At 46.3% G+C, this 26611-nt stretch overlaps 1 protein-coding gene across 2 annotated transcripts in view; it reads left to right on the top strand.

Annotated features, from left to right (window-relative positions):
- The window catches only part of Dll (homeotic protein distal-less), a 48223-nt gene that overhangs the window by 5657 nt on the left and 15955 nt on the right, over positions 1 to 26611 (top strand). For both annotated transcript variants that reach the window (NM_001308540.1, XM_012396674.3), the window contains 1 exon segment: positions 3963 to 4186. In NM_001308540.1, coding sequence (NP_001295469.1) covers positions 3963 to 4186 — 224 coding nt within the window.

Genomic DNA, 26611 nt, shown 5'->3' with positions numbered 1-26611 from the left:
GCATTGAAATATGGACAATGAAATTGTAAGCTGTAACGATGCTCATCTATTATATCTAGCCACTCTATTGTTTGTTCTCCATATCCCATCCACTCCACGGGAGCTGGTTTACCTGTTTGCACGTCCTCGGGTGCTGTATCGCCGAGCCTATCTGCACACCTTCTTCTTATTACGTTACTATAATACAACTTCGTGCGAATCCCCCTCCCGTTCGAGCTGCGATTCCCGCATCTGCATCCCGTGCGAATCGCTGCTTATCCGCGATTTAATTTTCATTGAGATATTTCACGATTATCCCGCCCTCGACGACGGATCGTAGAAATGTAATATTACACAGTTGTCGGACGCTGACCTTGTGACAATTTTTTTTTCTTTTTTTTTTTTTCGTAAAAACTAGTCATCGATCCACTTTTTTATTTATTGCCGATGGCACACGTGAAGTGACGTTTCGCTTGTCGGTTACATACACTCGATGGCAATCAGTGTTGTCCGTGTATATTTTCACGATCGTAAATAGCCGGACGTTTTCATGTCCCGTTCACGTTTATGTACGTTAACCCCCCGCAGTGTCGCTATACGCTTACCGTGCAGGGGACGATATCACCTCCGCTAATTACCTAATCCTGATCAAGACGCTTTTTTATTATTTCGAGTCATGCGATTTCTGTTTACCGTCAGGCGCGTCCCCGGGCTTTCGCCGCAAACCCGGTGAAAACGAAGTCCTCCTACGACGTTGTAGAAAAAAAAAATAAACAAAAAATATCACGCCGGATTCGAAAATTGGTTTCCCGATTTTTCGACGAGGAAAAATAGCGAACGTTGCCCAGTGAGGAGGCTCGAGATAAGAAGCAAATCGGATCACGGATGAAGAAAAAAGTGGTGGATAGGATTCGTTGTACGGTCAATCAGCGTGACGCCTGAAAATCGTCGGACATCAATCCGGTCGATTTTGGTTGTCAGCTATACGGCGAGCTGCAACGGGACTAAGGGCTGGTGTACAAGTTGCAAGAAACTAGAAGCTGGGTCGCGAATTAGTCAAAGAATTAGTGAAGGTTAAGACAATACGACTAACAGTTGTTAGTTTCCTTCCATTCATTCGGTCGTTGGTTCGTTCGGCTGCAACGGGCAGCGTATACCTAGTGCGGATGAGGGGGGTGGTAGTCATCGGACTTTTCGGGAGTGATGGATTAAGTATTAAACGGTTGTATTTACAAGGATTAGTTGGGCGCGCCGAGCTACGAGAGAAAGACGGGGAAAAAGAGCTGGATGATCGGTCGTCGCAGGTTCGAATATACCTACCTGCGAACCAACTCCCACCGTCTACATCCGATCCCCACCCCTAATGGCGATCCCTCGCCGCCGCTGAGGTTAAGTTGTTGTAACAAGATCGTAGATCTTCACGAGCGGAAGGTACTCGAGCGTGAGTCGAAAATTTTTCAAAGATTCACCCGGAAAAAGTCACATTTTCCTTTTACGCCTCCCCACCGTCGCGCCAGTGGCCGTGACTTTTTTCTTCTCCTTAGTTTCTTTCTTTCTTTCTTAATTTTTTTTTTGTTTTTTTTTTTCGGGGCAACCGAGCAAATAGGGTATGCGCGTACGATTATTGATGTACGATTACTATTGCATAGGTAGGCGGTCGAATAGCGCGCGGTCATTTCTATCGACCTTTTCATCTTGGCGCGTGAAATACATAATTAGTCTCGATTTATGTATACGTGGCGCAAACGAGGTACGGACACACCCATAGTTTTTCGAATAATTGATATTGTATTTTTGAAAAATACGATCACCTCGCGTACAGCCCTACGTTATACCGTACTCGTATTGTTTTTTCTATTCGATTATCAGCCGTACGCACAGTCGAGTGGTGTGTAATTAATTAAGTACAACTTATTATGTAAAAGGTTGAAAATCGATTGTGCCAACCATTTTTTTCTTTTTTATTTTTTTTTCACTTTTTTTTTTTAGTTTACCTGAATTCAGGTTAATCGATACACCGGAATACACGTTCGCCGCACGATGGCCATCTGCAACTCGACTGGGGTGTACGGCGTGTTCGAGTATTTTAAAATACCCAAAATAATCGACATCAAAGAAATAACGGCGCCTGATTAAACGCGAACATTTAAAATCCGGTCGAATAGCCAATCGAATCGAATCTTCGACGAAGAGTACGTCGTACAATCCGATAGTTTTTAAAAATTTACACCAATTACGTTGTGGTTTCGTCGTTCATTAGTTGTGTATTTGTCTGAGCGTGTGCGTAGTCGATATATAGACGCGTGACGTAACGCAGGTACCGGCGTTGGAATTGTCGGTGTATTTGCGCGGTGCTAAAACATATGAAGAGATAGAGATATATATATATATAGGTAAGGCTGTGAATAATGTAGGTATAATGTACACACGTGCAATACTTGAACTCTGCGAGGTATATATGATATGTACATATATTTCTATATATATATACATATAGTTGTACTCTTATGACCGTAAACCTGCACTACCAGCTACACAGCCGTGGCATACGTACATAGTACATATAATACTTGTTTCAGTGAGCCACGAACACGATTTAATCAGTTTACTAATTAATTACCGCTCATCACGGAATTAGCGCGTGCAATTACTGAGATTATAATGTTACTCGAATGTAACGTGTTCTACGTACCTGTGTTAATCTATATATATATACATGAATAATGGCTAACAACTCATCTAATCTACCCGAAAATATGAATAACCATATACCTCGCCACCCCCCACCCCCCCCCCTGCTCGGTGGAAAAGCGCAGGAAAAAATAATAATATTCCGCAATTCGTTGTCTTCGCACCTCGAGCGATCAACGATACGTACAGCGATTTTTTCTTCTTGGGAAAAGAAAAGGCATCGCACGCAATTGAAAGATCGTAAATTTTATCGCTCACCTAGACGAGCCAGTTTTTATTTTTCAAAACACCGCGGGGCGTGCGATTATCTCGAACCACAGGGGGGCGGGGTGGGGTGGGGGGGCTTCTGGGGGTGAAATCGAGCGGAGGGGAATTCGATGGAATCGGTATTCTTTTCGTTCGTTAATTCAATCGCTGAGACTGTATGGGTATTCAGAATCTGGGGTAACACGGGTGAAAAATATAACGACCATTATATGCCATACGGACAACAAGTTTGCCTCGATAATGTCTTACGAATTTATGGAATATAATAGATTAATGTTGAGCGCGATATACGTAATGGCTGGTATAAATAAAGCTGCGCTATCAATTATTCAATGCAAAAGCAGCTGCCGGTTATATTCGAATTATAATTATTTATAGAAACTCCTCCCCAAACGAGAACGGATCCCGACCACTGTAATAAACTATAAAGTTTTGCCGTACCGCACGATAAAGGCTTGCAGTTCACGCTGTAAACAAGAATTCATAATATCCAAGCGTTCGTATTCTACCGTTGGACGAACGAAGGGAAACTATTCAGCGCACATTTTGTACGTAATGGGCGAAAAAACGTCGCGATCAAAAGCGAAAATTCGTCAATTCGTTGATATACGGAGGACGCGTGTTCATGTCTCCTGATCGAGTGTTCGTCGTGTGACGGAATGAGAATAAACGCTATATTTAGAATTCTGTTATCTCCGGGTTTCGCAACTTAGTATTTTATAGATTTCAAATTAGCGAAAATTTCTAGTTGTTGTTCGCTCCATATAACTATATCTAGAACACTTTCGTCGATAGTATTGCAGCGTGATAACGGCGAGCAACTAGCCTCGATCGATTATACTGGAATAACGAGTAGTTCGTAATTCTTACAATTCCTTAGCAACTGTTCAAAATTTCGAAATTTAATTGCCACGGGGCGTCGAACGGGGTATTATTTTTAACGTTAGTCGTACCGTTAGTTGCTTGGTAGAAAACTCCCGAGTAAGAATTCTGAAGGTTGATATCAGGGTGGTACGTGTTCGCAGACCTCTCTCCTCTGGGTGACAAGAGCGGTTCCCTCGTCGACGAACTCGGTGGAGGCGGCGGTGGATCATTGAGAAATGGAAAGGGGAAAAAAATGAGAAAACCAAGAACGATCTACAGCAGTCTACAGCTACAACAGCTCAACAGGAGGTTCCAGAGGACGCAGTACCTCGCTTTGCCAGAAAGAGCCGAACTCGCCGCCAGTCTCGGACTCACGCAAACGCAGGTAAGTCAACCGCGCGCATTTATTTCAACACTCGAGGTACGCCCTCGATCATTTTCACGGGCGATCCTGCCAACAAGTGGAGCTAATGAAACAAACGAATAAATTCCGAAATGAGAATCTCCCAACTTCCAGCAATCGGATGCGATTGAAGACCAGAAGCGTAGCGGGCGATCGTGACTCGTAGCCTCGGAACACTCGTATTATTCGAGAGCGGGTAGCCGTGTGCAGAAGCGATCCCCGAGGGGCCGCGTAACGTGGGTAATATGCGGACCCCAGGTGGTCGCGTATATGAGCCGCGTATCGGAGCGAGTAAACAGCAACATCGGTGTAGAAAGAGCTGCGGTATCGTGGTATCGTGGTCGCGAATAGGGGCGGGGGGGGGGGGGGGGGGGGGGGGGGGCCTCCGTGGACGGGGTACAATTCGGTGTCGAGTGACCGTCCGCTCGCTGAGTTTCCGAAAATTTATAGCCGCCTTGTTAAAATCGGCCCTCCCTTCGTTACATTCGTTCGTCGGTGGACGGACTCTCCGACGTAACTCTATACGCACCGGTCAAGGCGTGTCTTCGCCTCGTTTGTCCCGATAATAGCGACAGATGCGTCGGTCACCTCGTTCGGATTACAATTATATACCGCGGTCAAGCGTCCTCGTCCCAGTCGTCGTCGTTCATTTGCGGATACATAAATTCCGCTAACGCGATATCCGCGGCGGTGTTTCGAAGAGGGAATTAATTGGGGGATTCCGGGGGGTGAACGATGATTTTTGGCGAGAATCGGTGGACGGAAAAATTTACGCGTTTACGTACAGCTCTGCGGACGGGTATAAGAGCGCTGTGGGATCGAAGAAAAACCTTAATGGAAAAAAAAGGGTTCGAGACCGGATAATTCAATTAATCGAAAACTCCGGAAGTTACTCTTAATACACACTGCGGCGGCCGACGCGTAATATATTGTCAACGGTCGAGGGGTTCCGGACGAGCTATACGTCGATGCGAACCGACCCCGACCGCTTCGAAACGTCGCGGCGCAGCATCAATTTTTTTATTTTATCCCATTTTGTTTTTTCCCCCTCCCCCCCTCTTTTCATTTTTACTTCGAATAATACAATTGTCCGTTCGACGAACGTTGCGTCTGTTTATTTTCCGTTCCGAATGAGTCAAAACAATTACGAACGCCGCGCCGTCCCGGTGTTTCTGGATGTATGTACAGCTGAATATATGTAGCGTTGAAAAATCTGAGACGATGCCATGGGGATTTATTATGTATTATAAAGTTGAGGCGGCCTAGCTACCTATAGGTATGCCTGCCTCCTGTCATGTACGACCGCTCCATGTATTACATATCCCGTACAATAGACTTCTTTAGTTCCTGGCGAGCCCTGTCGAATCGAAAAGTAGCCCCTGGCGAGAAACCGCGTAACTCCGCTCCATCCTTCATGCTTTATAAACTCGGTTCGTGGCCGTACACTATATAATTCTTTACCGATGCCCACTGCGCTTCGGTCTTTCCTGAAGGCGCTGCCTACGCTCCTCTTCTTCTTCTTCTTCTTCTTCTTCTTCTTCGTCTTCTTGTTCTTGTTCTTCTTCTTCCCTTCTTCTCAACGAACACCCGTTCGCCATCGCGCATCAAACGAAGAACGCGAGGTGCACAGGAGGTACCATGAATAATCTGTAATCGCCCAATCAACCCGTTCGACCGAGAGTCGAGAGCTTCTTGTCATCTCGGATACACTAAACTCGCCTCGCTCTCCACCATCATGGCGTCTTTTCCAATTTTTTCATTCGCTTTTTTTCTCTTTCTTATTATATTTCTATTCATCTTCTTCCATCTCTTTCTAGCGTTATACCCTTCCGTACCGTATCTTACTCGACGATATTCTCAGGGACACGAATTCACGCAATCTGTGTACGGTGTCCGAATTTCGGAACAGATTTTCTCATCTACTCGTTACCTTATTTTCGATTCGTCCGTTCTATTCGTCGAAATAATCCGGAGGTCGCTATCGGGCGACCTTGCTTCAAGGAGCAATGTAATCGCGTAACTCCGCAATCGATACATAATCTCCATTCCGACGAACGTCTGCGGGATTCTAAGTATACACGCCTGTTATCGTTTCGTGCATATTGTCCTCGGCTAGCTTTTACCGGCTACACGAAAGTGAAATAAAATAAGGACGACGACGACGACGATGCGAATGTAACGAGGAGGGTAAAACTACGAAAAAGAATGTCATCGGGTACGACTGTGTAACGCGATAAAATATAACAACGCTCTAGTAATTTTTTTCGTCCGCCGAAAGACGGAGAGTGGGATTTTCCCTCGTTGGTCTGCGTCGGGTATGAAAATTTTTTCTCGAAAAAAAAAATCCCTCGACCGACTCGAACAGTTTTTTCGACTTCGCGGTTTCGTCTTGTGACCGACTCGCACGGGCGTTCGATTCTTATCAACGTTACGACTGTGTTCGAATTATTCGTGTTTCTCGCACGAAACAAACGCCATATTATATAACACTCGTACTCAGTTTCCGATGTAATTTCTTTGCGGACTTTTCAGTGATAAGAAATACTGATAATAATTATACGATGATATAAGAATCGTCGTAATTTTTACATTCGATGGCCGATTTATTGAGAGTTTTTTAAAATTACTAAAAATTGATGGAGAGCGTATGCGCGTAAATTACCTTCGGTATCGCGATATCTGTCGTCATCCCGTTGGCGTCGGTCGTCCCGTGTGCGTGCGTCGCGTTTCGTTTCGTTTCGTTTCCCTTACTCTTCTGTCCGGCCATCATCGGTCGGCGTTACCATTTCTCCATCCATAAAGCTGCAGTCAGCCGCCATTATCGAAGAACAATAAAACTAATAGGACTTTGACCGTAGTGTCGCTATCTGGTTGTATCTGTCGACCGTTGGTCAACGAAATACGCCCAACTTAAACTGTTAAAGTTTTGTCCGCATGGGATCCCGCGGTGGGCACGCGATAGATCGAGATCAGAGAGAAAAAAAAATCGTAATATGAAAAAAAAAAAAAAAAAAACCAAACAGGAGGAAAACGTAACCGGTACAATCTTCCGTCACCTGCTTACATGAAAAATAAAACGAAATAACGAGAAAAAAAAAAAAACAAAAAAAAAGAAGTAGGGAAAGTGCCGAATGATTTGCAGGATTACGTAACGAAATGCGGTATAAAATTAAATGTAGAATTGTTTAATCGAATTTGTGGAATTTTCATTACCTCCAGCGCGATCAGCACGAGGCGGACGGTGCTCGCGAATTTCTGCGACGGTATACGCGCGACGACGGTCGCGGCGCGAGAGTTGCGTGATTTCACCATTTCTTTATTTTATTTTATTGAAGTGTTTTTTTTTTGCGCGCCTTCGAATTTCTGGTTCGTTTAAATTTCCAAGCCATGAGAGCGAACAGGTTGGCGATGAGGTTGAACACCGCACGTGCATCTAACTGCGAGAAAATGAATGAGAAGGAAACGAGGGATCGCGCGCAGTGCAGAGGTAAAAAGAAGCACGAGCAGAGGTAAGAAAAAACGAACGTAGAAAAAAAATAAAAATAAAACAACCGACAAATAAAATACCCGCGTTGGAACGTCGAGCGAAATGATGGATATCCTCGGGATATTTCTCGAAAGTTAAGGAACAATTCCGAGTGCAGATGTTGAATCCCGTTTCGCGCGAGGCGGTACGCGTAGAGTTATACATTTTACCTCGGTAACCAACACGGTAGATTCGGTGATACCCAATCATCAATCTTCCAGAGGACGCGAGCTCCGATCCACCTCCGTTATCGCAACGGTATCCGCTGCGACTTTAGATTTTGCTCCCAAATATTCCGTTCCTCGAATATACGGATACCTGGTTAGGTACATAGAGTGAAAGTTATACGAGTTATGTCGTCGCCTTCCTTAGGAGAAGAAAATTTTTGTTGCGGTAGTGGGATGTTCTCCATGGCATGTATAATACAACTCAACAACAGCACAGAGCCGGACTGGTACAACGGGTACAGGCGTAATGGCAGCTATAGGAATCTCCCGGTGTTTCGTTCGCTTCGTGCGACTATACATTCGCCTCGCTCGGAGTAACGAGGACGACGGCCGTCGTCGTGGTAGCTGACAGACAATCAACCGTGGTTTACATGCCACGGGATAATAATATAGATTAAACAGAAATACCCGATACCGCGACACGCACCACGCTACATAAATCGCCGCAAAACGCTCCTCGCATAGTATATTTATACATACATATACCCAACAGGGTGCCGATGTCCCTCAAAATCTGTCGACTTTTTCAATTTCGATGGAAAAAAAACGAAGGAGGATCGAATTTTTCTTCCTCCCCTTGTCGATCGGCTCGCGTGAAACAGAAGAGGACTCCGTCGCGCGGTTCGATTTTCCATCGGGTCCGCGGTGCGACCTGGCGACCGATCGTTGGATACGCGAGCACTTGCGTCTACGTAAAAGTGGGCAATATCCTTCGACAAAATAAAGGAGAAGTTAACTACGTCCACCGCACGTTATGTTATATATCGCTCGGTATATAATTCACGTTTACTTTGGTACGCAATAACGCGCGAAGTATAAAGTTAATGAGCTGTCACGTCTGTACGCGGCTGATTGTGAGTCGGCAACGTAATACCCAGATCTAATGGAACGCCGCGCTGAGCTCTGAGCTGCGAGCCCGCCGCAACTGGTTCAACTTATCTCTGATCCGGTAAACCGTAGCGTACAAAAAAGGCCCTCCATATTTTTCTCGATACACCGTACGTCGCTTCCGCGAAACGAGGAATCGAAAACTTTTCAGCCAAACCCGGTCGAAACAAACGCTCGTCCTTTCGATAATCGTACGTCGCATTCGCTGAAAGCGCGTAATTGTCGCGCATTAGAAAGCCTCGAAGGCTCGTTATTCGCCGTTGCATAGGAAGCGAGTCGAGCTGGCGGTGTGACCAATCGAAAATAATTCGGTACAGATAAATATCCGATGAATTTTTCATCCGTCTCGCGTCCAGCGGTTGGACTCGAGTCGACGGCGGCGATCGTTCTTCGCGCTCGATCGGCTTCCGAGAAAATCTAAAATCGAGCCACGCGATCGTATATCTTACCGTATACCTCAGGTGTGGCGGAGCGGTGCAGCTGTGATTGGCCAATTAACACTCGAATTGTTCGACACCTTCGCCGCGTTAGAAAATAAATTGAAGCGTGTACCGAGCGGACTTTTCTCTGCACTTTCATCTCCACTTACCGCGCGGACCGTTTCGATCTGAGGGTTATACTCGACACGATTATTCATTCGAAACGATAGGCGCGATCGGCAGGTGTCGAGCGTTTCGCGTTCATCGGAGATTTCCGATGTTCTCTCCGTAGCTCAACGGTCCGAGGTATCCGTGCGGTGCGTTACGTTCGGAGGAAAGACGTCGGCGAGGTGAGAAGATACACGCGGGGGGTACGAACGAGACGCACCGCGTAATATCCGCGATACACGAGCGCGCGCGCTCGCGCCTCTTTCACATACGTAGGATTCTAATGTAATATCTCGCCGGTTGAACAAGTGTGCGAATATCCGAGTATAACTACGTACGCGGTCGAGTTATAATATAATATATACACGCGCGTCGTATACACGTGCGAATATACCCGGAGAAGGAAGTAAAGATGATTTATATCTGCAGCTACCTGCAGTGCTCCTTGGGTTGCGATAATACCAATCATTATCATCCCTTAATAACAGGCATTACTGCCAACATTGAAATAACGCGCGGCGTATCCGAGGCCCCCCCCGCCCCCCCGACTTCTCTTACCCATTCCGCGGGCTGTTGGTACTACTACTACGTGCGGTAAACCACCTCCGCACCTCTCGCTCACGCTGTATATTATAGAAGCACCGGCCTCGGCTAACCGAACTTTCAGCGAGCCTCTCCGCCAACTATACCACTAATACGTGTACACGTAATGCACCGGCCATCTGTACCGGCGTATTAAAATCCCTCGTGAAATTCGTGAAGGCCTCTTGTGACGGTGCGCGCGACGGGTCGATGCATCTCCTCGTACGATCTACACGGAGGGCTCCTACGAGCCGTCGAGGGTAGGGTGGGGATATCGGGATTACGTCCGACGTCGGTGTGTTTAAAGCCTTATACCACCGCGAACACTTCCAGTGATTTCATTATACTTGAATTTTGCTAGTGTTATGTGTACCGCATAGGCGGTACCTCCGGTGCTAGACACCGTTACGTAAAATATCTTCGGGTGTAATATAAATGAGCTCGTATCTGAAATCGAGTCGAGAGACAGCCCGCAGCACGGAGTGGGAAGAGGATTTCTCAGTCCGTCTCTCTTTCGCCTTTATTTTAACGTGTACGTTGAAACGGCTCCGTTGTTGTTTTTTTCTTTTCTTTTCTGTTTTTTTTTTTCTTTTTTTCTTCTCCGTTTTTGCGATGGAAATTAACCTTGGGATATTGGGCGTCGGGGATGGGATTCCGGGGAATGGCTTAGAGCCGCGCTTTGTATACCTTATCGTTGTTCGATTTCTAACCGCCAGCCGAATGCGAAGATCTGGGGATAAAAAGGATACGGGGGGGGGGCCACACGTTCCGAAACCGATATATATTCCGATCATCCGCGACCCATAAATCATCTCCTCGGCGAATTCGTCTCTCTCGATTAGAATTTCGCGCATTCTCAGAACTCGGGAGCTGATGCTCCGTCGGGGGAATATATTTTTCCTGGACTTGACGCGCGTGATCGCCGATACCTTGAGATTTTTGAAAATTTTAACGAGGTTTTTTTCAGATCCCTTCGTCCGGCGTTCGACGAATTTTTTTCATCGGGATCCCCGCTTCGTCGATTATTTTCCGTTTCCCCGTGTTCCGAATAGGGTTTCGATTTTATTTTCGGGCCCACCCTTTACGTGCGCGCCCGCAACTCGCGCCGTAGTACGAGACACGGACGGACGGACGTCCCGAGAGGGACGCGCGGAGTCTCCCCTCCGGTTGCGGTATGCCGCACGTTGTAACGGTAAGGTATAGGCGAAGGTACAACAGATCCGAGGCGGAGGGCGAAGAAGGGGGCGCGCAAGGGTTACGAAGGAGGAAACGCCCCCGCGTATCGCGATCTAATAAATCCCACATTTCGCTGGTATATCGCCGGGTGAGTCACGCGGGGTCCTCCCGCGGGATCCGTGGGTGTGCGCACCGCCGTTCTCTCGATTCTTCCTTCCTTCGTTCTTTAGTTTTTATTTTCATTTTCGTTTTTCGTTTTTCGTTTTTCGTTTTTCGTTTTTCGTTTTTCTTCTCCGGTTCGCCCGATCCCAAGAATTTTCCAAAATATGTCCGCCTTTTTTCCCACTTCTCATTTCCTCGTTGCGGACGTTCGTAGAAATCCCAGCGATGAAACTTTCCACCCGCACCACACCCAGATTTGTACACATCGCGGATTCCCGACGAACTAGTCACTCGAATGGCTCTATAAAATGCGCTATTATAGTTCGAAACTCCCGGTGCACTATAAACGTGTCGCAGGTTTCCTCCGTTTTACCTACAGGTATAATAAATACCTATACTCGCCCGTTGTATTCGTGTCACTCGCACTCGTCCGCTCCTCGATCCCGCATCCAGACGTGTCTCTGTGTGTCCGTACAGGTATCGTAGGTACGGGTAACGTACACGTGAGCACACGCTTGTGCGCGTAGCGATACATGCAATTTCTCGATAGTGTTGGAGCGGAGATAGGTGCATGTAGGTACGCAGCTTCTGTAACGTTACACAGGTATATATGTATATATATATAATGCGCGTGTACCTTGGCCGACCGGATGTTCGCGCCTTTTGCGGTAAACGGGTGATCGCTCGTTCGTTTGTTGAAAGGAAAGAGAGCGAGAGAGAGAGAGAGAGAGAGAGAGAGAAAAAAAGGGAATAATAAGGTGAAATAAAAATCGCGCCATTCTTTTTTTTTTTTGCCGCACTCGCCGATCATCGAGCTTGGCGTTGCATCGCCGTTGCGCACCGCACCGATATACCGCGGTAAAGCCTGATTTGCCGTCTATTGTCTATTTCCACGTTATTTTTTTCTCCCTTCTTTTTTCTCGCTCCGCCAACTAGTTTCGCCTTTTGCTATCTCATATTTGCGCTGCCGTCGCGCGAAACTACTTTACGGTAAAATTGCGAGCGTCGAGTTCGCTCGACTCGAGGATCGCAAAATGCAGTACGGAGATCGGCGCTCGGATATTTCGGAGGAGCCGAGAGATCGGCGGATCCCTCCGTCGAATTCGTTCGGACGTAAAAACGGAGAGTAGGTACGGCGGAAGGACGAGTGAAAAAATGAGGTCCCGTGGGCCAGAGCCGGGGGGGGGGGAGGGGGGGGGGGGGCAGCAACGCGAGGCTCTTTGGTAGCGTCCGGATTCGGCGGATCGGCGGTGTGTATACCGTAAGAATGCGGCGTGCAACGCCGCTGCGAAACTCTGAGGAGGAACGGAGGTATGCAACGAGCACGCGAGAAGGAAGAGTAGCAACGGTACGGGTAGAATGAAAAGGAAACAGACTCGAGCCGCCATGAAACAAACGAATACCGAAAGGGCGAGCTTGCTCTGCCCAGGGCCCGCAAAACTCACGACGTTTCTGGCCGCGTCCGAGCCGTACGTGGGTACGTACCCCACGTTATAAGCCCCTCTAAGAAAGATCGTCGCGCGCGCGCGCGCTTTCGCGGCGTCGTCGCATCGTGTGAGGGAACAAAACACGGTGCAAAACGCGACGCAACTCGACGCGCGTTCGAACTTCAAAAGACCCGCGCTCGAGCCCTCCTCCTCCTCCTCCCCCTCCGCCTCCTCCTCCTCCTCCTCGTTGCCGCTCTCGCGATCCAGCGGATACGAGCGGAATCGTGAGAGAAAGAGGACACACGGGAGAGGTAAGGGAGGAGGGAGAGGGAGCGAAACGTGGTCACCCCTCTAGACGGAGAATCCCGGTGCCCGGTCTACTATACGGATTCTTATAATTGTTCGATTTTTCAAAATTCCTCGCTTTTTGCCGCCGGCAGAAGCGAAACGCGGGGGTTCGCTGAACCCCGTCCGAAAGGCGAGCGGGGGTCGTTGCCTATTTCAGCAGCTGATCGGCGACCGCCGGCTGATGTGTACGGCGCGTAAAGTAACGCTCGGAAGACGACGACGGAAGTGCGAGTATAGGAAACGTCGCGGGTCCGGGAGATTCTTCTGCCCGCGTAACCTAGACTCCTAATTACGGCGTTGAAAAAAAGGGACGTCGAATCGGGTTTTTTTCTATCTTTTTGCTTTGTTTCTCTACGTAACGTTACGCGCGGCGTAATTAAGACGCGAGGACGACGGGTGTTTGTTTTCTACGGCGATATTCGACGGGGGTAACGGAACGGGACCCTCTCCTTTTCCATCCTTCGATGTGCAGCGCGCTTACGTTCCCGCATATCAAACCCCGTGTGTATTTATTACATATGTATATACGGGCAAGTGTACGTACGTAGGTATAGGTACGTACGTCGCGCTGTTTTACAGCGGATGATGTTATCGTTAGGAATTTCCCGTTCCCCGGAGATCGAACTCGCAGATACATACGGCTAACTCCTCGTCTTGTCTCGCGTCTTGCCAAGTCTCTCACCTTGACTGCCGTCGCTGCTGCCTCTATCCCATATACCCACCCGAGTACACCCATTCACCTTATATACTCATAAATCTAGTTACGACTCGACTCTCACCCGGGTCAGAAAACGTTTCCTATCAACGAGATCGAAATCGGTGTCGTACGGAAGCACCTTGTAAACCACCACCGTCCATGCGACGGAAAAATTTCAGATCGTGTCCGCGTCGGATTTCGCTCGCGTTCGTTTTTCGGAAAATCGAACCGCTCACGAATCTCGACGAAGATGAAATCGAATTTGGTTCCTAAGAATCGGAAATATCGTGGGATGCGCGAGATAACTGTATCGAGGAGGTGGAGGATCCGCGGTATCGGAGAGAACGCGCTGTTCGCGGTGTCCGCAGAGTTCTCGAGTATAGTATGTATAAGGGAACGAAACGGGTTCATTGAGTATTCAGGCGACGCTTGCGCGAGTTGTCACAGCTGACACATCGTTTGTCAACCGTTTCTGCGGACAAAAGCGATTCGAAGGTAAGGAAAAAAAAGGCGAAGTCTCGCAGGACGTCTCAATCGAAGATCGAGAATCGATGGATCGCCGGTTGAAACGTCTCATTTCCGTTTCCCGCGAGTCTTCGCCACCGCACTTTGTACCGCGCGTCAACGGCGACAACGACCGATCCTCTGTCGTACGCGGCGTTCCGGCTGAACCTCTTCCAACGGATTGCGTATGTATAATTAATCTTCCGACGTCCGCGAAACCCGCAAAAACCCGCGCCCTCCCCCCCTGCCTCCCCTCCCTTTCGTTTCGGGCGCGTCGACAAGAAACCGTGAGGAAAAATCGAATCTCGAAATTGACCTCCGAATTCCGGAATCGTCGATCGTCGATTCCGATCTCGCACCTCCGCGAAATCGGAACCGCTTCCCGCCTCCCCTCGGACCCCGCGAGTCTCGAGCGGGGGGAGGGGGGTTCGATTTCTGGATGGCAATTGTTTTTTTTTTTTTTCTGTCGAAAAAATCGGTTCGTACCAAACGCGGAGTGACGCGCGGGCAGGCAAAGCGAGGCAGGCAGGCAGGCAGGCAGGCAGGCGGTCGGGGAACGAGCGAGCGAGGCTCGTAAGAATCGGGCAAGGCAGTCGGCGGCCTGGCAGGCGGGCAGGCAGGCAAACAGGCGCCTGCTATCTCCTGGAAGGCAGAGGTTGGACTGGCTTGCCTTGGAGCCCCGAGGAGGGCCCCGCCCACCGTCTCGACGTAGCTCAAGCCCTTACCTTTACTTTTACCTTTACCTTTACCTTTGCTTTTTCCCCGCATAATATCGTTCTTCCCGGGCCCACGAAAATCTCGTGTATCGTTCGCGCAGTACCGCGCCTCGAACGCGTACCGATGCGGACGGGACGCCGCCAGGCTCGGTGTTGCGGGCCCACGTACGCGCGGTAGTGGGAGCGTGTATACGCCGTTGCTTTTTACCCGAAAAAACCCTCGTCCCACAGTTAAACCGGAGGATTTTTCATTCACCAGCGAAATAGACCTACAAAGGTATTCGATGTCCTTTGTGAACGGCTATCGAATTACGAAGCTATATGCGTGTGTACTACACCACGTTATACCGATTCACCAAAAGCTTATTCGCTTAGCGTGTGTAATGCCGTGTATATTAGTGTGCCATTAGGACACAACGAGCGAAACGGGAATCGAGGTATATCTGGTAAGAAAGTTGCCTCGACGTGGCCCTTTTCGTACATCGAATTAGTTTCACAACAGTCGAGGAGGACGTTAATTTTCCGTCTATTTCGAAAATCTATTCGTAAGGGGGTCGTCTCCCTCGGCGTTGGAATCGTTTAAAACAAACGAACGTTTCCAGACTACCTTAAAACCACGGCGGTAGTCTTCCGTTCGAAGAAGCTTCTGATCCCTCTGAACTCGGAGTAGCCCAACCCTGCCAAGCCCAGTCCGAGCTAACCCAACCCGAGGCGAAAGCAACCCTCGATCTATCAATAGAGGCCACCTATGAAGGGAGGTTGTTGTATGCGACTCGCGTAGTGGACGGCTGATACCTGCGAAGAAACTGAAGGGAAAATAAAGCAAGCACCGACTACGTACGTCAATTTTAATGGTAATCTCGAGCGAGAGTCACGGTGCAGAGATGATCGATATCGAACGTAGACCCATTGTAAATGGGTACCTACGTACGTATGGTATGGTAAGTTTCTCGGTGTGTTTCACATGTCGCGCGGACATCGACAATCGATATTCGGCGAGCCGTTCAGCTCATTAACCCAGAGAAATATGTACATAAGGTCCACGAAATTCATAAAGTTTCAGGCAAAATCGATATATACATATGCAGACGCGCGAGTTCACCGCAACGCCGCGCATTCGTTATCACGTGACGTTCGTGACCTCCTGTAAGAGATTTGAGGAATTTTGAGGCGAGTGAAAAAATTGAGGAAAGAAAACGAAGGAATATACGCATGATGTCGTCCTCGGAAAAAAAGAACCCCGTCATGGCGACGGATTTTATTACACCTAGTGTACACGGCGAGTGAAAATAATCATTTTATCGACTCAACGACACGTGACATACGACACGTTTCTCCGCCGTTTCGGGGGATAATTTTCAGAGGGCATAAATTTCGAAGTGAAAAAAAACGAAAAGAAAGAAAAGAAAAAATAGAATTCCATTTTACAACCCGTTATTAGCGCGCGTTTTTTCCGAGACTTGAACGGGTAAAAAATGGGCATGTTCTCCTCATAGTTATACAGAGTTAGATAAAATTGGAATATATATCCTCTCACCGCTTTGGTGTCTTCAATTCGTGTAAGAAATCCATGTTTTCCATACTCCGCTGACTCTCCTCTGTCTGTGCTGCGTGTGCTGTACGGTCGGATACGTTACTACCACCGCGCTTGTGTGTGTGCGTGTGTGCGTGGGGCATAAAAGTTTAATACATACATGTACAGGCGTAGGTAAAACGTATAGAGGCGATATAGGCGGAGGAACGTTAGAGAGTGTGGTTGTGTTTTAACGGGAAGTTTAATCGTTTGTCGGGCTTGTCTGACAGCTAGGACGCACGCCGGGTCAGTGAGGCTCGCGAGGTCAATTAGGAGTGCTCAACACTCGCCTTTCAAAGGCCAGTCAGGGCACTAAACTGCCAAACCTTTTCATGCCCACACACTCTAGATGAAATTTACGGATGGGACACGCCGATTCAACATCACCTAATCCCCGGACTTTTCAATTATTTTTACTCGTTAGTTATAGCCCGCAATTCTCCGCGAATATCGCGACGAGGAAAAACCTTCGCATTTCGTTTAGGGGAATACGAATTTTTCATTTCGGAAGAGAGAACTTCGATTCCCAGGTATCTCAACTATTTTTACAACGCGACTCGACAAAAAAAGGAAAGGAGATCGCCCTTATTGTCGAATCTATGTATATATGTGATATGTGAAATTCGTTTTTGGTTTCCGCTGCGCTACGAACTTCCGGTTCAAACGTTGCACCGATGCTCCCGTTTCTTAGGCGTCCTCAACATACACGCGCGCGTCACACACGTGCATTATTTCATCGCGCTGCATTTCGTGTATTATGTAGCTAAATATAAGTATACACACGGTCGAGTACATAGGTGCGTACGTACGTACATCGCTTACCTGTACGTATAGGTATATGCAAACGTACGTACATCCATCTATAGACATTTAAATTACCGTTAGGGGATAATATAATTATCATATTGGTTCGCGGTGAACTGTTTCCTTCTCATCCGCCTTTCCGTGAGTAGGTGGACACTCTGTCATTACAAACCGACCGCTGAGCTACTACCTATATTTCTACAGTTCCGCTAGGCCGATTTTATAAGCTCCGTACAGGTATGTGTACGTACGTACCGGCTACCTCTGCATACGTGTGGCCACAGGTACGCGCCCCCCCGATGCAAGTCGTTCGATGGCTCGTCTCCGTTCGTTTACGACTGTGAAAATACCCTAAGCGGCGGAGGCGACGTCCTCGGGCGCAACCTGTCGCGTAGCCAGGAGGAGATAGCGGGAGAATCGAAAACAGAAAGGGCGACGAGAGCGCGGTAACGGGAAGAGGAAGATCCAACGAACGCAAATTTCTTAGGGGTGAGAGACTCGAGGGAGAGAAAACGACATCGTACCTGATACGCTATCGAATTCTAGTCGAGCGATTCGCAGACCGAGAGTGATATTAGATGGTTAGGCTAATCAACTCGTATGAGGTGTAATTAGCTCTTTTAACGCCACTTCCTCGAACAAGATAGCTCAACACCTGCCGCATTGCTTAATATTGTGTCGTTGTTGTTGTGTTGTCTACGTACTGTGTAACGCGTATACCCGTACACACACACGTCGCGTGTTCTGCGGATTTCGAATGTTAAACACCGTGGTACACGCTCACGATTCAGTTATAATGATGTATCCATATATCCGTACAACAGTCGAAATTAATTAATTATCTAGCTGCGGTGATACGAAATACATTATAGACGCTGGTATTATACTGTGAAACACCCAAATGTTCGAATTCTTTCTTTTCCTTCCTTCCTTTCTTTCTTTCTTTTTTTTTCCGTTCTTTATTTTCTCTTTTCGCGTGAGAAATAATCCTCCCGGTAGAGTCCTGCTTCCAGACCCTACCAACCGAGCCCCGGGAGTGCGCAGCGCTCCAAAGAAAGACGTCCGAATTTAATCGGCCCGGATCGCAAACGGACGTATATATATATATGTATACGTGGTATGTACCTGCATATGTGCCCGTATATACACACACATATATATATATGTGCATAAGAATTTGTCTGAATTCGGTAAGACAGAAGCGACGCGCGGCTTTTGTGTTATGTAGTATATACATAGGTGTATATACATATAAGTATATCAACACGGGGCCCGGAGAGGAGACCCATTAGCATACATTAATTGCTTCCCACACTACGAACCGAATAACGCCCGGCTCTCCTTCTTCTTTTCATTTTCTCTCCGGTTTCTCTCTCCGTGCGTTCTCCGTATGGTATACCCAACGTATACGTGTAAAAATTCACCACCCGGTTGTTCGCCGTTCGCTCAACATTCTCCGATTTTCACGTCTCTTAGTTTTCACGCTTCTCTCGTTTCTGCTGAAATTTTCTCGATTTTAAAGCGAGAGCTTTTCGACTGCTTTTTTGGTTTTATTTTTGGCTTTTTTTTTTTTGCTTCGGAATCACACATCGAGCAAACCGAAATACACGTGACATACGCGAGGTATTTTTGTCACGCTTCACGCAACACCGATCGAGTCCCTTGTGTGTGCAGCTTTTTCTACCCTCCGCTCGCTACCCCATATGCACCCCTAATTCCCGTTTCCTATACCCTCTTCCTATCACCCTTTTATATACCTGCCCCATTAACGAGCTGACGTTACAAATGATGCCCGGCGTCTTTTATTTTCGACCATCGCTCAACTTCCGGTTTTTTTCGATATACGTACATATATATATAATATATACACCAGGTATAGATATATGAAACGGAAATGTGTACGTATAAATCAGACTTATTGAAAGACGATTCGAAATGTTGTCCGTGAAAATACGGTGAATCCGTGGTCTATTTTTAAACATGCGACCAAAAAAATTGACGAAAAAAGGATGATCGAATCGTCGATTCAAGTTCCTTCTCTCGTTTGAATCAAACTTTGACACGTTTGCGTATAATTCGATACACTCGTGAGTTGTGTGTATTGCGAGGTGTTCGTGAGCTCATGTGCTTGTACGTAAGTATTATAATATCGCGTAACAGACACCTCGTAATATGCCGGCCTTCGGGCGTCATTCATTTCTTTTAAACACAAACGTGTCGGCTGCATTATACATATGTACGTAAAGGCTTTCACCCACCGCTGTACCGATCCAACAATTACTATCGAGTTAATGAATATATATACGTTATGTGCGAATGCTGTACGTATACTATTCGCATATAAACCTGATTCAAAATCGCCCTCGTTGATCAGACGATATTCGTCATCGACTCGAATACGTTGTACCGGGTGTTCTTGAGATTGATTGAAAAAAAAAAAAAAAACAAAACGCGAGATACGAATAATCAAAATCTTCGTTGAAACGCGGATCTTTTGACTCGATTGATGCACGGAGGAGAAACGAGGGATTTCCGAAATAATGAAAACAGCGTGGTGGCGTGACGTGCTTTTTTTTTTCGAACACTCGATCAATTAATTGCACAATAATAATTAATGGTTATTCATATTTAGTTTGCAGTTTTTTTTTTTTTTTTTTTTCTTTTTTTCGTGCAGATCGATATCGCGTAACTGTACATTATTTAGATATAGGTATACCGGTATATCGATACGTGTATGCACGAAAGATGAAGCGATAAATATAAAGATTGAGGAAGTTTTTTACGCGCGCGGTAGTGGAAACTAATGAATAATTAATAACATATATCAATAGCGGGCGGTTGTGTGCATATCTCTTACGTACCGTCCGTGTGCGCGTATACCCATATGGGTACGTCATACCTGGTTGTAAAACTGGTGGAATAAATTCTTTCGATCGATTCGAATTTACCCGATCGTCCGCGATTCGTGCAGCAAAAAAAAAAAATAATTACGCCAACGTGAAACGAAAAAAAAAGAAAAAGGAACAAACGAACATTTTGGCGAAATTTCCCTCAGTCGCGTCGATTTTCAAGAGCCTCCGAAGATCCAGAACGAACGACACGTGTATGTAAATTGTTTCATTGAAGAAACTAAGGAGTAGAGGAAGAAAAAAAAAGAAAAACAAAAAACAATGACACGTTAACAGCCCTCGTTACCGTGTACCAAAACTCTCTTCGCGTTAACGCGAGGTGTACAATTAATTGCTTAAACTTTATTTCTCGCGCGAGGTTAACGCTATTTACGCGCCGTGTAATAAAAGCTGCGATGTTGTTACGTGGTGTGTAAAATATGTATTCATAAATTATACATATAGTAAATCGTGGGCACGTAGAATGTTATATCTGCTAGCGAGCGGCTCTCCGACGCGTATAGCGTTAACTTCCATTGTTAATGTTTTATCCCGCGCCGCGGAGAGTTTTATCGCGTCCGGAATCTATTGTCTCCGCGCTTTTAGAGAAATCGTCGAGTTAGTCGAATTACGTAAAGCCCTCGGCCCTATCGTCAACCTCCGCGAGGAATCAACGGTTCGAATCGCGCAATTCTACACACATTTGTACGAATCGAGCGACTCGACGAAACAATGCGACGTTGAAGTTCTAATGTCACCAAGATGGCCGCTGCGGAAACAATCAAACATCGCTTTCCCGCGTCCTCCGAACTTACCGGCGTAACGTGATTCTCTTTCGTTTCTGACGCACCTTTAAAATCGCCAACTTCTCGCGGGAAAACACATCTAGAAATAATTCAAACGTATTTGTTCTCTACCGTTGCGGGTTTTGACGATTTTCTTTCCAGGGGATCGTCGTTACGGGTAACGTCCACGTCGAGACGTCAACGCGCGTCACGGCGACCGTATCGATAAAAAGAGGCGGCAAAAAGACAAAAAGTACTGTATATAAGATCGAACCGCGTTCCCCGGGGAATCCGATCGAGGATAGCGAGATGGGTATACGTACGCACGTATAGGTGTATCATAGGTGGAAGTATAGTCGCGGTGGTCAGCTCGGGGTGTTTCTCTCCGCATTTTGTTGAGAATTTGAAAAAAAAAAGTCTTCGAGGCATGCCGCGCGGGCAGAAGCAGAAGCACCGGCGTTGCGTACAGCGGCCCTGAGGTCCGCCCCACCTGACGTCACGCACCTGCTCTCCTCTTTCCTCTTTTCTCTTTTACCTCTCTCTACTCTTGTTTTTATTTTTCTCCTCGATTCTTTTTTATTTTCTTTCCTTCGTTTTTATTCTCTATCTCTCTCTCTCTCTCTCTCTGTCTTCTCTCCACGCTCCGAGAACTAGCGGCTCCCAAGCCGATCCTCTGAGCCTTCGAAGAGATAATAAAAGTCACGCGTTATACCACGACGCGGTGGATTTTTCGCCAAAATCTGCAATACCTCCGGCTACGCGGTGTCGATGACGATTGTTCGAAAAATACTCCAATTTCGCGCCGCGAGGGAGAACTTCCCTTAGCGGTGGAGGAAAATGAGTCGGGTATTCGGATGAAATATTTTTTTTCATTTCATTCGCATTTGCAGGAGCGTTCGGATCTCGAGAAGTCGATTGGACCGCTCGGTCCCGCGTATGTCGGGAACGTAAATTCAACGTTCCCACGAATATATCCATGCCGCGTTCGAATCGGAAGCGAATATAACGAGGTGATGATTATTGGCGATCGTTAAATTAGTGCGTCGAAAGGTAATTACGGCAGCCCCTTCGAAGCGGACGAGGTTTTCGCGAAGGGGAGGCGGAGACGGAGTTCTGTGAGAAAAAAAACAAAAAAATAAATAAATAAATAAAAATAAGAAAAATACGCCGGAAAATCGGCCTACTGCGAACCGAAGCAATTAAGCGCGGTCACCTGGAACGCCGGGGAATCGATCGATCCTCCGCGGATCGCGATCGTCGCGAGATTATTTCGTCGGGCGACAAAACGCGATGCACATTCGGAACGGGAACTGGCGGCGGTGCGCGCGGTACACTTATAGTATTCGTATGTACACGTATAATATAGACGCAACGTCGACGCGGAATCGAACAGGTTTTATGGAACGTCGGTGAATAAAATGTATCGAGTCCAGGTGACCGGTAGCGTGCGGCGCGGGACAACGCGCGTTCGGAAAAAAGAAAAAAAAAAAAAAAACGCGTAACAAAAAGAGAAACTCGACAGTCGCAGAGTTGGTTACACGAATATCGTACCTCGTTACAAGCGTACGTGTATAACGTCGACTTTTACAAGCGACGAAGAAGAGCGCGCGGGCGCGCAAAAAAAAAAGGGCATGAGGGCAATTAATATTTTTCGATTGCCACAATCCCTTCGGGCGCCCCGAAGGAAGTGGGAATCCCGCATCGCGCATATGTAGAGCGAACCGAGGAACGGATGGACAGGCGGACAGACGGACGGCCGACCGACCGACCGACCGGCCGACCGACCGATCGTTGAAGAAGAACGGCTAGGAGAACGCCAGTTGAACTTTTAGTGGATCGAATAAAGATAGAAAACTACTTGGCCAGCCACCTGTAGCTGCCGCTGCCGCGCTCGCGTTCTCGTTCTCTCCTCGCTGCAGCGCGGGGCAGCGGCAGCCTCGCGTTCTTTTTACTATTCAGAAACCACCTCGGCTTATACACTTCTTTATATACCCACCTTATTTCATACTATTATAGAGCTCTCTCGCTCTGACGCTTCGTTTGTATATTACTATTTTATAGATGTATACATGAAACAGCGTGTACAACATTGCATGTATGTATAACACCCGTCCCGCACGTCATTAATAATATAAGTTGGACGCGAGACCGGCCTAATAAAAATATCACACACTGTGCTCATTTATTATAAAACGTAGCCCCTATGCCTTCCTATTCACGTACTTACTACCTGCGTACGCCGCGGCAACGTTATCGAACAACTCTTAATAATTCCGACGAATTTTCACGCACCCGATATAAACGCGTATCCCATATTACGGTATGCAGAAACGGAGATTCAGCGAATGGGCGAATAACGCGATCGATAAGCGCGGAAGCTGTTGACCTTAAAGACGCCGACTGCAAATCGAGAATTGAAAGATATAATAAAGGAGAGGAACGAGGCGTACATGCGAGAGACGATCAACGATCAATGGCACGCGGAAGACGTACGCTGCAAATATACATAAATCAATCTCCGATCCGCCTAAGAGGACGTTTTGAATTGATTTCGATGCGGCTGATAAATCTTGTTCAATTTTTTCTTTTTTTCTTTTTTTTTTGTTTTTTTTCCCCCTACGTCCTTTTTATTTTCGTAATATCGAACGTGTGCATATTGAACGTTCGTAGGTATAATTACACGTGTGCCCTCCGCGTTTAATCGAACGGAAAAATCTCGCGTATTTCCCGCGCGTTTTCCAACAACAATCGATCGTGAGAATTTAATTTTTATTGCTTCGAATAAAATAAATGGAAAAATATATATCTCTGTCTTTCGGTTTTTTTTCGATCGTTGCGCCGACTCGGTGATTTTTCTTCCTTTTCTCGCGTACGTATACCTGTGTACCCATTGTTTCTTTTTTCTTCTTCTTATATTCGTTTGTTTTTTTTTTTTTTTTTTTTTTTTTCTCTCTCCACATTACGCAATTTTTTGTAAAAGTCCGCATTTTTGCGCGCAAAGCAGGTAGGCAAGGTATACGTGTGTATATATATACGCGTGTACAAGAAACGAGACGATATCGCGCTGCAAATTCTCACACACAGGTAAGGGAGCAGCGGAGGCATTTACGTTCACGTACAGACGGTGAAACACACCGGCGCACAGCAGGCGGCTTGCGAAACCTTACGTAAAGCCTGAAAGGCTATGTGTCAATCTACGCGTTTCTTCTCTCGCGCGTTCGCAGAGTTATAAGCGCCTCTCCGTCTCGCTCGACGTATAGCTATGTATATATATACGTACTATCTACATAAAACGCACATGCATACCCGCGTCTACTTTTTTTTTCGAAAATTTTTCTTTTTTCTTCATTTTCGTTTATTTTTTCCCATATTCTCCTTTTCTATTTCTCATTCTCTCGTTCTATCTTCCTGTTTGAATCCGCGCCTGAATAACCGTACGTTGCGCAACTGTATAGTATATTACCGTACGTGATTGACATTTGTGTTGGTTTCCTAGCACGCACCCCGCCTCTATGAAATATACATATACGTATACAGATACGTGTAATGTATAAACGTCGAAGGTACACGCACATGTTTACCTGTTCGTAGATGGAAATGAAGAGAAGAAATAAATAAATGAAAAAAAAAAAAAGGAAGAAGAAAAAAGACATTTACACCATTGCTCCTTTTGTTATCCTCGTCTATCAATCTCGTCGATCGTTGTAGCGGGTGATTCGCGTTCGACGTTTCTCCATCTCGTCATTGGCGATTGATCGACAATGAGTTTATCCCGCGTCCGCGCATTGTCGCGGGTCGATGACGATGCATCGCGTCGGTCCTACAGAGTCTTACGACCACCGTCACCTGCGGGGTACGCTGTGAGAATTTAATGCGGAAGGGCAGAAAAAAAAAAGGAGAAATGGAAAATGCGCAGGAGACCGAAAAAACGATTGATCGAATAATCGACGATCATTTTATTCGTGGAATGTTTAGAAAATTTAAGCGACGCTACCTACAACCGCCGTACCGCACAACACCGTACGGCGATATGACAAATCGGAATACCGGCCTTTCCATAACGCATAGACGTAATTTCAATGCACCGTATGTGCGTACCGTACCGTATAGCGCGTGTGTGCCCGGATAGGAATATGTACGCGATCGGCGGAGGCCGCGCGTATAAATTTTCAAAGGAGAACCCGACACAGCGAACACATTTACACGTGTAGACAACGGGCGGTGCAACACGGGCGTTTACAGGCACTGCGTATAAATGGATATGCCGCACCGCACGTTTTACATACCTCTCGATACCCGCGTATATCATCCATTTACTCGATCGGGTTATATCCACGATCCACATGTATTCCGCGACGCGGTGTACAAGTGCGCGAGGTATGGACCACCGTGACTCCCGTTCCCCTGCGTACATAGGACTTATTTTTGCTTTTAACAACTTGTTTACCGTTTTATAATTTTAATTACCTAAGCATGCGAGCTAAACTCGTCGGACCGCATGTCACGAACGTTTCATTTTATCCTATAAAATGGAAAATTCTGCGCGCAGGTCTGCGTCGCACGATGTAGGTACGAATATGTGCACGTCGATCCACCTGAGGGGGGAGGTGATGTAAAAAACCGAAACGAAAGGACGAAAATCGGAGATGCAATCGATTTTTTTTCAAATAGATAAGATATAACCCTCGCGCGACGCACCGATCTCGAATTCAATCGTTCGATCCGCTATTGGTTTGATGAGAGAGACAAGTTAACCTTCGAGATATATCGCCGTGGTGTATATAGGTATATGCATCGGCGAATGCGCTGCGTAAAAAGAGAGAGAAAAAAAAAAAAAAAACTAGATTTCATAAATAATATAAAATGAGAAAAACTTTACCTTATTTTTGTATCTCCGATGCACACGTATACACGCGCTCCGCGATATTATATCACATAAACGCGCTGGTGTGCTGAATTTTTCACCATTATAATATATATTATAAATATTGTATGTATATATATACATATATGTGTATGTATGAAAATGATTTACGCGTCCGGTTAATATACATAAAATATGTACTTGTGTACAGTTATAGACAGACAGACATGTACTATACGTGTACGCGTATAACGTAACTCGTACATAATAAAATTCTAATCTAGATTATATACTTTTTTTTTATCTATTTATTAATATTCTTTTCTTATTTTTTTTCTTTTGCTCTGCCTAGACTATAACAAACCGCCGTGGCAATTAGATCGTATATAATATAATAATGGTATCTAGTAAACGAACTGTGTACGTCTATTACACGTTCTTTTCCGAAATCGTAATTAATTGATAATATATTTCAACAACGATAATTGAACCGACGAGTGCACTTTATTTATATATATATATATATAGGTATAAAAATTGCAGAAGAGTATTTGGTTATTCAGAGACCACCTAGAATCGCTCTATTCAACGTGCACTGTGCGCGCGGTGGTCTCATTTTTCATCTCACTGTCATGCAAAGTATGTTTGAAATA

Source organism: Athalia rosae, chromosome 1 (genome assembly GCF_917208135.1).
Source record: "Athalia rosae chromosome 1, iyAthRosa1.1, whole genome shotgun sequence".
Classification (NCBI taxonomy): domain Eukaryota; kingdom Metazoa; phylum Arthropoda; class Insecta; order Hymenoptera; family Athaliidae; genus Athalia; species Athalia rosae.
This window is presented reverse-complemented; position numbering and strand designations above follow the sequence as displayed.